This window comes from Austrofundulus limnaeus, unplaced genomic scaffold, assembly GCF_001266775.1.
Source record: "Austrofundulus limnaeus strain Quisiro unplaced genomic scaffold, Austrofundulus_limnaeus-1.0 Scaffold1658, whole genome shotgun sequence".
Lineage (NCBI taxonomy): Eukaryota > Metazoa > Chordata > Actinopteri > Cyprinodontiformes > Rivulidae > Austrofundulus > Austrofundulus limnaeus.
In genome coordinates, this window is record NW_013954060.1 from 2,052 (window position 1) to 13,288 (window position 11,237).

General features: G+C 38.5%; 1 protein-coding gene across 1 annotated transcript in view; it reads left to right on the forward strand.

The window, feature by feature from the left end:
* The window catches only part of LOC106536019 (CUGBP Elav-like family member 3), a gene marked incomplete at its 5' end in the record, with an annotated part of 31,387 nt that overhangs the window by 655 nt on the left and 19,495 nt on the right, over positions 1–11,237 (forward strand). The window contains 1 exon segment of the mRNA XM_014033188.1: positions 2,434–2,516. Within this exon segment, the coding sequence (XP_013888642.1) occupies positions 2,434–2,516 (83 nt within the window).

The following is an 11,237-nucleotide window of genomic DNA, read 5'->3' on the forward strand; positions in this document are numbered from 1 at the left end:
CCCCCCTCCATCAAAGGCCAGTGCACATTAACCTTAGTCCATTTCCGATTTATTGCAGCAAATTACTAACCGTAGAATAATGTGGCTGAACACATAAAATGACTATTAGTTTAGGTCACCTCCGAGCGTCCTCGCAGGTTCCTCTTCCTGCTCACTATAAGGTGAAACGTCTGATGTTTGTCCATCCTCTGTAGTGTGAATGCTGAGTCAGCGTTCACACTTTTGTTTTCCTGTTGATTGTTTCTCCTGTACATTTTATGCTTTGCAATTAAACTGCTTGTGCTGTTTTTAAACGTTTATATATCAAAACATTTTGATCGATCTGTTTAAAAAAAAAAGAGGCTTTTGGTTTTTGTAGCTTTTATATTTTTTAAAACATTAAAGAAATGTATTGAGATCTTTTTGGTTCTATAAAAAGATTATTGTGTTTGCAATCTGCTAAAGCTACTGGTCTTTATTTTTGTCTTTATTAGGATAATTTTAGCTTTTAGACGTCTCCTGTTTTGCAAGCTTTATCTTTTAGCCAGAGTTTTGGTTATATTAGCTTTTACCAACAGTTTGCTGGTTTTAGCTTTTAGCTTCTATTTTGATAAATTTAGCTTTTTGCTAATATCTTGGTAATTATAGCTTTTTGCTTCTGTTTGGTTCATTTTAGCTTATAGCTAGTGTTTTGCTGATTTAGTCTTTTAGTTACTGTTTTGATCATTTTAACTTGTAGCTATTGTTATACTCATTTTCAGCAACAAATCATTAGTTTGAGCTTTTAAGATACTGTTTTTAGCAAAGCACTAGCTATAACCTAAAATGAGCAATTTAGGCTATCGCTAGTGTTTTGCTAATTTAATCTTTTGGTTAATGTTTTGCCTATTTTAGCTTGTAGACAGTTTGATGGTTTTAGATTTTAGCTACTGTTTTGATCATTTTAGGTTTTTGTTAATGTCTTGGTCATTTAGCTTTTAGCTGCTGTTTGGCTCATTTTAGCTTATAAATAGTATATTACTGATTCAGTCTTTTAGCTACTGTTTTGATCAATTGATCTTTTAACATTAGTTTTTTAGTTTTAGCTTTTAGCTGTTGTTTGGCTCATTTTAGCTTATAGATAATATTTTGCTGATTCAATCTTTTACGTATTGTTTTGATCATTTGAGCTTTTATCAGCAGTTTTCTAGTTTTAGCTTTTAGCTGCTGTTTTGCTCATCTAACCTGTAGCTACTGTGTTGCCAATTTAATCTTTTAGCTAATGTTTTGTTTTTATCACAGCCACAGTTTGCTGGTTTTAGCTTTTAGCTAGTTTTGCTCTTTTAAGCTTTCTGCTACACATTTACTTGAACAATTCAGTAGCGTCATTCAGCATTTAATGCATATTTGCATAAAATTCAATGCTTTTTTAGTTGTAAATAAATATTAAAGGGTTGTTTTTAATTAAAAACAAACAACAAGAGTAAAACAAAGCTTGCTGTTTAAATTCACTTTATATAAAGTAGAAAGAGAGAAATGTAACTTAATTATATTGTTTAAACAGTGATTGTTTCATTAATATGATGATAAAAGTCTGTTTTAAAGTAGCAGTTTTACTCTTCATGGCATGGAGAGCTGGCTTCTCGTATTTTGCAATAAAACTCAACAAATCTCCTCTGACAGATGTACTGAGGCCAGAGGAGCTGAACAATGATCCTTACTGTCATTTCTGATGCAAATCTGAGCGCAGAAAAAACAAGAGGCTTTTAAAAATGGAGACGTATGGGCCAGGTGGTATCAGCCTTCTAACACCTATAACACCTATTCTGCATACATTTACATATTCATGATGTGAGGAGCCTTAAAGGTTAATGAAGGCTTTTTTTTCTCTCTATTATGTGTGCCTGCATACATTTAGTTGGAACCGAGGGATATTAAAATCTTCTTTTAACTCCAGATTTTATGATTTAGTAAACATAGGCAAAGGGGGAATAGTTTTATTTATTTAATTTGTTTGTTTTGGCTTTTTGAACAGGAATGCACTGATGGCTCAGAATCAGCCCATTTTGAAAAATGGTGGACTACAGGTTGAAGCTTGTACACTAATAATGTTTGGAGAAGCAGATTTTGCAGATCTGGGTCTGTCACTTATTTGGTTTATCTGTTTTAAATGGTTTATTTTGAACCAGACAAGCAAACAAAAAAGTAAAATAAACCAAAACAACTGGGTTTGTAATCTGAGACGTTTCGCTTCTCATCCAGGAATGTTTCTCAATTCAAAAGGCATAAAAGCAAAACATCTTCAGCTTCAGAATAAAAGTCTAGTTTAAACTTTTGTTTTGTTTTGTTTCGATTGATTAATCGATTGATTTCTAAAGATCAGTAATCAGAATCAGCCAGGATTCGCAAAAGCTCCATCAGATGATTCCGCTTCAGTGTTTCATGTGTGTGACGTTCCACCTTCTGTCTTTCCAGGATGCGCCTTCCTCACATATTGTGCGCGTGAGTCAGCCCTCAAAGCCCAGAATGCACTGCACGAGCAGAAGACCCTACCAGGGGTAAGTGTGTCATTGTCTTGTCGAGCCCGGCGAGCGGAATAACCGGCACGCCGGGCCGTCCGAGCGCACGGCACTGACGCGTGCGGACTTGAGGAGTATAAAGCGAGTCTGACACGTGGGCTTGACTTCACCCTTTTAGCTGATACGCTCCAGTAAAGGTCAGAGGCCGGCCTGCCTCTTATGTTTCATATGTGATGCATCCAGACACATCCATCCAGTTCAGGCATGAGTCATCTTGCTTACATGTCATGGGTCGAGAGAGACGTCGCTGCCGGAGTGACTCTTTTATTTTCTAGCTCTTTATCTCATCGATGTTCCTCTTCTTTTCTGCCCCCCCCCCTCCACCTCTCTCTCTGAATTCTAATCAAAGTTAAACCCAGCTTTATTAGCACAGCCAGGCAGCAGGTGTGCTGCCAAATGACATTTCCAGAGCTAAATATGACATGACAGCCGCGTCTCTTTAATAACCGTCTATATGAGAGACAAAGCGACAAGGCAAGGAATTACTGAGACAGAGTGCGCTCCCAGAGTTGCTGCTGCTGCTTCCTCTTTTACTAACAAGGCCTTACTCCCCGTTTCCTTTTGGTTATTTTTGTTCAAATCCACGTTGTTCACTAATATTTTTTTTCCAACTCCTGAATATAAGCTGAAGGCAGGACAGTAGATGCTGGTAGAAGAGAGAAAAGGTCTGTAAACGACAAAAAAAAAAAAAAATCGAGATTATGTACATCATTTTTTTGTTTTGTTTTTGTTGTCTCGACTGGTTATATTTAAAATAACAATTTACATGATTTTTACTGAATGTATTTCAGGAAATGCAGATGTTTGTTTTTGTTTTTTCTCAGCAAAAATATAAAATATATATTTTTAAGTTATTTGTCATGTCAAACAGTCATTTAGTTGTAAGGTTTTAGCAGAAAGGACGTTTTTTTTTCTTTTTATTTTGTGCGTTATATTTGGACACAGCCTTAAAACAGCTGTTACTTTAATAAAGCCGGCTGGAGAAGCGCTATTGTAATATATTTTTTGTTATTTGGGTTTTAAAGGAATATTTAAACATGTTAAAGTGGACAAATCTTAATAAAAGTTGCAGAGAGTAAACATTAGATGAACATTAACAAGCATAAACTTTTGGAGTCAACCCAGTTTAAAATGGTTACCAGAGCTAACTGATCTTAGCAAACATAAAAAATGGTTATAATTTTGCCATTTTTAAAAGTATTAAGCAAAAATTTGTTGTGTTAATAAGACATACTCTTGAGTGGAGATTGTGCCTAACTTGTTTTCAAGGTTTGACCAAAAACAGCCACAGCTTCATCTTTTCTTAAAAAAAATTAATCTAAAACCAGTTTCCCTTGTTTCCCAGCTCCAACACCTGATTTAGTGATTGAATCACCTCTTTAAGTTCTACAGAAGCCTGTTAAACACCCATTTATTCAAACCAGGTGTGTTGGATCAGAGAAACCTCTAAAGCCTGCAGGACCGTTACCCTAGAAAAAACAGGATTTGACCCCCCTGGTCTAAAACTTTTGACATTGAAGGTGGTTATAAATTCCTTTAAGAAATACCAGAACTTTAAATATGTTTTTAAATAACCAAAATATTCAATATAAATTATTAATTCCAAATTACTAGCAGGTTGAGGTGGTAGCAAATGGTCTTGGCTTCTGTCCGGTTAGAATTAATCTCTATTTCTCCAAACTGAGCTCATTCAAAGAGCTGTTTGCAACAGTAAAGATCCTAAATGTTCATAACCTTTTGACTTTTTAACACCGAATCATAAATTTATACCATGTTTACACAAAACGATCCCTGAAAATGTTCGATTTTTTTTTGGGATGTTTTTTGTGAAAAATAAACTTGCGCCAGCATTGAAAAAGCTTTTAAATCCCTTTTCACATTTAAATCATTCAGTTGGGGTCTTTATAAAGTGGAACTGCAATGCTTTGGTTTGAATTCCTCCTTACTGTAACTCCACAAGCCCCTGTTTACCCCCATTTTTTGGGGCGCGTCTGAGATCAACTCGTTTTGAGGCTGTCTCTTTTAACCCAAACAAAGTCCTTCACACCCCGCCACCCGCCAACTTCCTGAGCGGTCCATTCTACTTTGATAGAGGGGGGTTTACGACTATATAGCTGCGCAGAAACGTTTTATTTACAAATGAATTAAAAGATGTCAACAAGGGAAGACTTGTCCATCCAGCCTTACGTGTTGGAACCAGAGTCTGACCCAGAACCAGAGGAGAATGAAGACCACCAAACTGTAGTTGGTAAATCCAGATGTTATTTAGCAGTTCCGTTGCGAATACTGTGATGTAATAGTTGGAAAACATCGTAGAAAATAGAGAGAACTGAACGGGTTGAAAAATACGACCCAAACAGAATCTATGCAGCACCAGGAGAACCGAAATTCAAAGTTTCTGCACTCCTAAAGACTCCAAATACACAACAAAATGTATTTAACGGCTAAAAAAAATTCCCTTTAAACAGTTTTATAGGCAGAGCTGAAGCGATGAGACAGCTTTAAGAAGCGAGCTGCAATTAGGACAGCTGTAAAAAAAATCTCATTGTTAGCGTGACAGTAGTTGGACCTTTCTGACCTCTCATAGCAAGGCAGATTGTCCATCCTAAAGCCCTCTCTTCTCCCCCCTCTGGCTTCTCACTCCAGCGGCTCTCCTCCTCACCATCTCTTACCTCCATAAGCCCTGTGGAACAAGCTAAACCCTCCTGTCAATCCTCCCCCTCGCCGAAGAAGGGGGGAAAAAGGAATAAAAAAAGAGATAGAGAGAACGAAAAGCGTCTTATTAGCTCCACACACGCCCACACGGACAAGATCTGCTTCCCACCCCTGCCACCAGCTGTGGTGTAATTGTCATGTAATTGCACCTGCACTGCCAGAGAATAATTAACTTTGGCATCTCATGGCCAGGGCGATACAAAAGGAACAACATGATAGCAATTATGGGACCGAGAGGAGTGAGCCTAAATGAAAGCACACCTGAAAGCAGAAAAAAAAAGAATCTGAAAGATGTCATTAACATTCAGCGCTGCTTTTTGTCGTTTTCAAGCATTTCTCAATTCCGAGTAGAAAGAGTTACTCTTACAGCTCTTTTGTCTCGGCTAACAATGGGGGGAAAAAAGAAAGACAGAAAGAAAGAGATAGTCAGGAGGCATGGGTGTGTGTGTGTGTGTGCAGATGGGTGTATCAGAGTGGCACCTGGTCTTGTGTTTAATTTCAGGTGAGAGAGGCTGCCTCTAAGTGAGAAGAGGAAGAGGAGTGTCAAAGCTGAAGTGGGGGAGGGGGAGGAGGCCAGAGGCAATAAAGCAAATTCACTTTGAGTGTGAAAATGGAGATTTGAGGGGGGGAAAGGAGATTTTCTTCCTGAGCTGTAATTCATTCTGTCCTACCTGGACATCTTGTTCCTTCTTGTTATTCTGTCTCGGGTCGTTTGTGTGGCCCCCGGTCAGCTAATGTGAGGCTGGTGGAGACAACATCCACAATATGCCACGTTAAATCAAAGCCGAGTCCAAAACAAGAGCAGGTACCTCGCCGACTCTGAGCTGCTTCCCGGAGCCCAAATATATTTGTATAATGAACTAAATGAATCAGCCCCTATTTTTACAACCCATTAACCTTTGAAGACATTTGCAAATTGAAAAATAAGAGGAAAATATTTTTGCTCATTCCTTCGTTTTATGTGTGCATGTTTTCTGGTTCAGTCAGGCTTCTGCGTTTTTTTTTTTTTTTTTTTTTTTTACAGATTGTTGATGTCACGGATTGCTCTGGAAATTTGCGATTAATCCAGTTGCCAAATGTCAGATTAAAGCACAAGTCTGGCACTTTGGGATGTAAGCTTGTTTGCCTGCTTGTAAAGAGTTAGATTAAAAGATCAATAACAATTCTGTGTGTCCGTTTGGCAAATACGAGCCTGCAGCCAAAAAGCAGGATAACTTATCTTAGCACAAAGGCTCAGGGTCTGGTTGAACAGTCAGAAACTTATCTCCTATTTGCCCTTTGCTAATTCTTTTGTACTGGATTTGAAAACGTCAAGAGATTTAAAAAAAATGTCAGGAGAAATGTGGTAGAAGGTCAGAGCTGCAACGTTTTCACTTCTGAGCTGGGATGTGAAGCTACAGTTGTCCCAAAATATCTCTACATGTACAGTATATATTTTTATCCTGGCTTTATAATACACATCATGCTAATAACTTTGCCCTGATTTTTATTTTGATTAATGCTGATGACATATAACATCAAAAGGTGAAAGCTGAGTCATCATTCTCCTTGTTGTTTTCCTGATGCTCCTTATTATGTATTTTCAGACGTATTTTTGTAATTTACTTGTTGGTCTTTTGCTCAGTCTTATTTTTAGGGTTTTTTTTTGTACTTTCATACTTTTCAAAAAATCAAAAGTTTTGTAAATTACATTAAAATACATTGAGATTCATAGTAAATACACACACACACACACACACACACATATTCTTTTTAAATTTTCTGCAAAAACAATATATTTTTATCTTCCTTTGTTTTTAGTGAGGGGTTTTGCTTTTTAGTCTTCTGTTAACTTTAAGCTAGCATTTTTCTTCTTTAAGGTTTTAGCTAGCGTTTTGCGATTTTTAGCTAGAAATTTGCGACTTTAACCTTTCAGTTTGCATTTCGATGTTTTTTGCTAATGTTTTTCTACTTGTAGCTTTTTCTTGTCTGTTTTATTTATTTCATTTTTTAACATCTTGATGCTTTTAGCTAGGAGTTTAGGGGGGGTCAATTAGCATTTTGCTACTTTTAGTTTTTAGCTACTTAAAGCAATCAGTTTGCTACTTTGACCTTTTGGTTAACATTTCAATACTTTTTGCTCATGTTTTGTTGCTTTTAGCTAACATTTTGCTTCTTTTACCTTTTATTTAGCTTTTTAATATGTTTAACTTGGGTTTTGCTGCTCTCATATTGCAACCTTTAGCTTTTAGCAAGCATTTTGTTACTTTCAATTTTGGGCTCAGTTTCAGCTGCTTTAATCAATTTCAGCAAAGTCACTCAGTATTCACACTGCATTTTCTGTTAAAATGGATTTTCTTTAGTTTTCTTTAAATCCAAATCTTTTAAAAGCTTTAAAAATGGTAAAAGAAGCTTTAAGTCTCTCCTTTCTTAACACCTGAAAGAATTTGACCAGCTCTGATCAAAAGTAAACCCACTTTGCTCAATTAAAAAAAATAAAAACCTATATTTGCTCAGATTTTTCTCACCGAGCTAAAGAAAAAAGCTCAGTTGTTGCCAGGACTCACACATAAACATGTTTTTCTGTTGTTAGTTTAGGCCAATGTGTTAAAATAAGTCAATATTTGTTTCAAATTGGGCATCTAAATTTATAAGCAAGTGGAGCTGTGTGTGTGTGTTTGCCTACGCAGCGGGGGAAGGGTGGGCAGGTGTTCACACTAACACAGTTTAATGAAGGGTGTGTGTCTTTGTGTGTGTTTGCTTTTGTACGCACGTGTTTCCGTGGAGAGCGAAGACACAAACTGATGGATGGAAAGGAAGGAAGTTTCAGGGTCTGCTCTTCTCCTCCTCCTCCTCCTCCTCCTCCTCGGGTTTCTTCGTTCACGTTCTGCGGCCCGAACGTGCGAGAGGGTGAAGTCTGTGCGTTTAAGCCGCCCGCTTGAGAGGGAAGAGCTTCCTTTGAGTGGAACATCTGACTAATCCTGACATTTACTCAGACGTGGGGACTCAGACTGTGCAGACAGGGGCGTTTTATCAATAGTCAGGCCAAAAAAAACAAAAAAAACCTCTAAATATAGCCTGGGTTTTTTTTTTTATAAAGGATATGAGAGAGGAAGTTGTAAAGCAGATTGCTGCATTTTACAAACATGCTGTGAACTGGAAGGTGAGCAGTGATGATGTTTGGCCTGTCTGTACAGTAGTGTTAGTAAAATATCTCATCTGCAGATTTTAATGAAACTGTCAGAAAGTGGGTGCACATCTATAACTAATTCACACTGTAAGTTAGTCGATTTTACACATTGAGCTAAACTTGTGGTAGCCAAGAGTCATCCTCAACAGTCTTTGAGCACTAACCTAACATAAATACATCCATTTCTCAAAATTAAATGAACTCTGGCGATAAATGTGGCGGGTAATTTGGATTCGTTCAAAGAGTTCTTGGCCTTCATTAGGTTTTATTTGCGATTAAACGCGACAGAAATGACAATTTACGTGCCACGTGACAACAAAAGTCGTGTTCCAGGAGTGCTAAAACGCGCTCCGCATTGTGAACACGTGACATTTCACTTATCCGACGGTGAGAACGGGGGGGGAAAAGCGGCGCCGCATACCGCGACGTCGATGAGATATGGATGATTATGATGATAGCAATTAGCGCGCCTCGGAGCGAGTGTCTCCGCTTGATGGATCTGCGTGGAGTTAAGTGTGCATTCACGCGTGGATTCATTTACATATGCATATCAAGGCTCGACGGGGACACTGGCAGGACTGACAACACAAGGAAAAAAAAAAAAACGGGGACTCGTCCTCTGTACATCACTCTGGGGCGACCAAAATGATGAATGCAGATTAGAATTAGAGGTGGTTGAAAGGGTGAGAATCGGAGAGAAAATGGATAAATGAAAGAGGGGGTAGGGGGGCAATGAATGGAAGTTTGAGATAATGAACAGTGGTGAAGGTGGAGGGTGGTGGAGGTGCACTGAAGCAGCGTGTTTATCAGCTCCGATACAGACATCTGTTGCCGAGAAATGGTGTCTTTTAGGGGGCTGGGGAATTGTCACAAAACTCATTAGGCTGTTTGAATTTTAAAGGGTTTTACAAACATGCAAACAGAGCAGAGCTAAAGAGGATCTCTAGGAGCAGGGTCTAAAATGTTATATCTTACTGGTTGTAGATAGAGCTCCGTTTGGAGAAACGCGGTTTAATTCTGACCAGATTGACAAACTAATGGCTAATCCTGGATTACTGGGAGCAAGATCAAAATGGATTTCTGTCATCTTTAAACAACTCTAAAACCTCTACAGCACCCTTAATTACTCCAGCAGAAATGTTATTTTATTCCTACAGGAGGGGCCCCCAGGCTGCATTGAAAGTGCTACAGCTAGCTGCTTCTGCTTCAGCAGCACTTGCAAAACCGCACAGAGCTTTATAGGAATAGCTAAAAATGGGACAATTTAAAAAAAATATATTTATTTACTGTCGCCTGACAAAAGCTGAATAATTATCAACAAATTTGAAAAGTAATTTTGCTAAGAAGATCACTCATGAAATAGCCATGTAACGTTTTATTAAACAGCATTGCATTAGCCGTTATAACATTTTTGAAATTGGAGATCATTTTGGTTTTAGTCCTGCTAGCACTAGCCATAAGCTCACCAATCCAATGAGTATTAATGTTTTTATTTATTTATTACAATAAACTTATGTTAATTACTCCAGCTTTCATCCTTGAGTTCTTTAATTGTGAAATGAAATTGACATTAGCCTAAACGGAAGTTGTTCTAAACGCTATCTACAACAGGTAAGATATTAACTGCTTATAACTCCACTTCAAAAGATCTGAACTTTTCCTTCAAAGTGATCCAAGTTAATTAAAAAAATTCGGCCAAAGATCAAGATATCTGTCTGTAATTTGTTTGTTTTTTTTTCCTCTCCTGCTCCACTGACTCAAGTCAAACATTTGACATGAACATTTAGCAGTCAGAGGATGAAAAACAACAGTTGGAAATTTAAGCTTTGATATTCGGCTCATTCGCTTTGAGGGATTTCACTTGGTTGTACGAGAAAACAGCCAAGTGTCACGAGCTGTCAGTTTCTTTTAAAATATAAAAAAAAGGCAAAACAAGTGAGCTGGACGGGGCTCTGAGCCCTGACACCAGGAAGCAGCTCTGACGCTGAATTCTTGGTCATTGATTAAATATTATCGAACCGCAGCAGCGTTGTGCCGTCCGTCTCTTTGTGTTTGATCGATCCGGTGACCGGCAGAAGAAGGTTGAGTTTGTGTCGGCCTTGTGTGCATGTGTGTTCGTTTGGCCATAGTGTTAGCAAAATATCCCCTGAATCCAGATGTTCGATCAGCTTTTGGAGTCAAGATGGCTGCCACAGCTAACTGAATACTGTAATACACATAAACGCACACAATCCGTCAGTTTGACTGTTATAGAGCTGAAATTGTGTGTGGTAGTAGCTGACAGTCCTCATGTTCTCATGAATGTCGCGTAAAAGATGTTAAAAGGTAATAATAATAAGCATCAAGGAATGCTTTTTTCCAGCTCTTACAATAATATATATTTTTTTCTTTCCAGTCGCGAAGCCACCAATTTCCACCTGTTATTTATTTATTTATTTATTTATTTATTTATTTATTTATTTATTTATTTTTCTTTCTCTCTCTGCGAGTTGAATTCAGCAGCATTAAGATGCACGCTCCCGACGAGGAGGCGGATGGAGACGAAGCGAGGAGGGAGGAAATAAAAGAAAGAAGAAAAAAAAAAACAGGAGCAGCAATAGCAGCAGCAACGGAGATAGGGGGTGGGGGGAGGGGGGTGGCAGGTTGATTACGGTCGCAGGTCTCGTTGCCTGGAGACGGCGGGGACGAGGGATGCCAGGTTGCTAGGCGACCCGGCGCGATGCAATGACCAGCGCTGGCTGGCTGGCTGCTGATGGAGCGGAGGGGAGGTGAAGACAGAAAATTGTCTTTGTGCCCCTCCCTCCCAACCCCTCCCC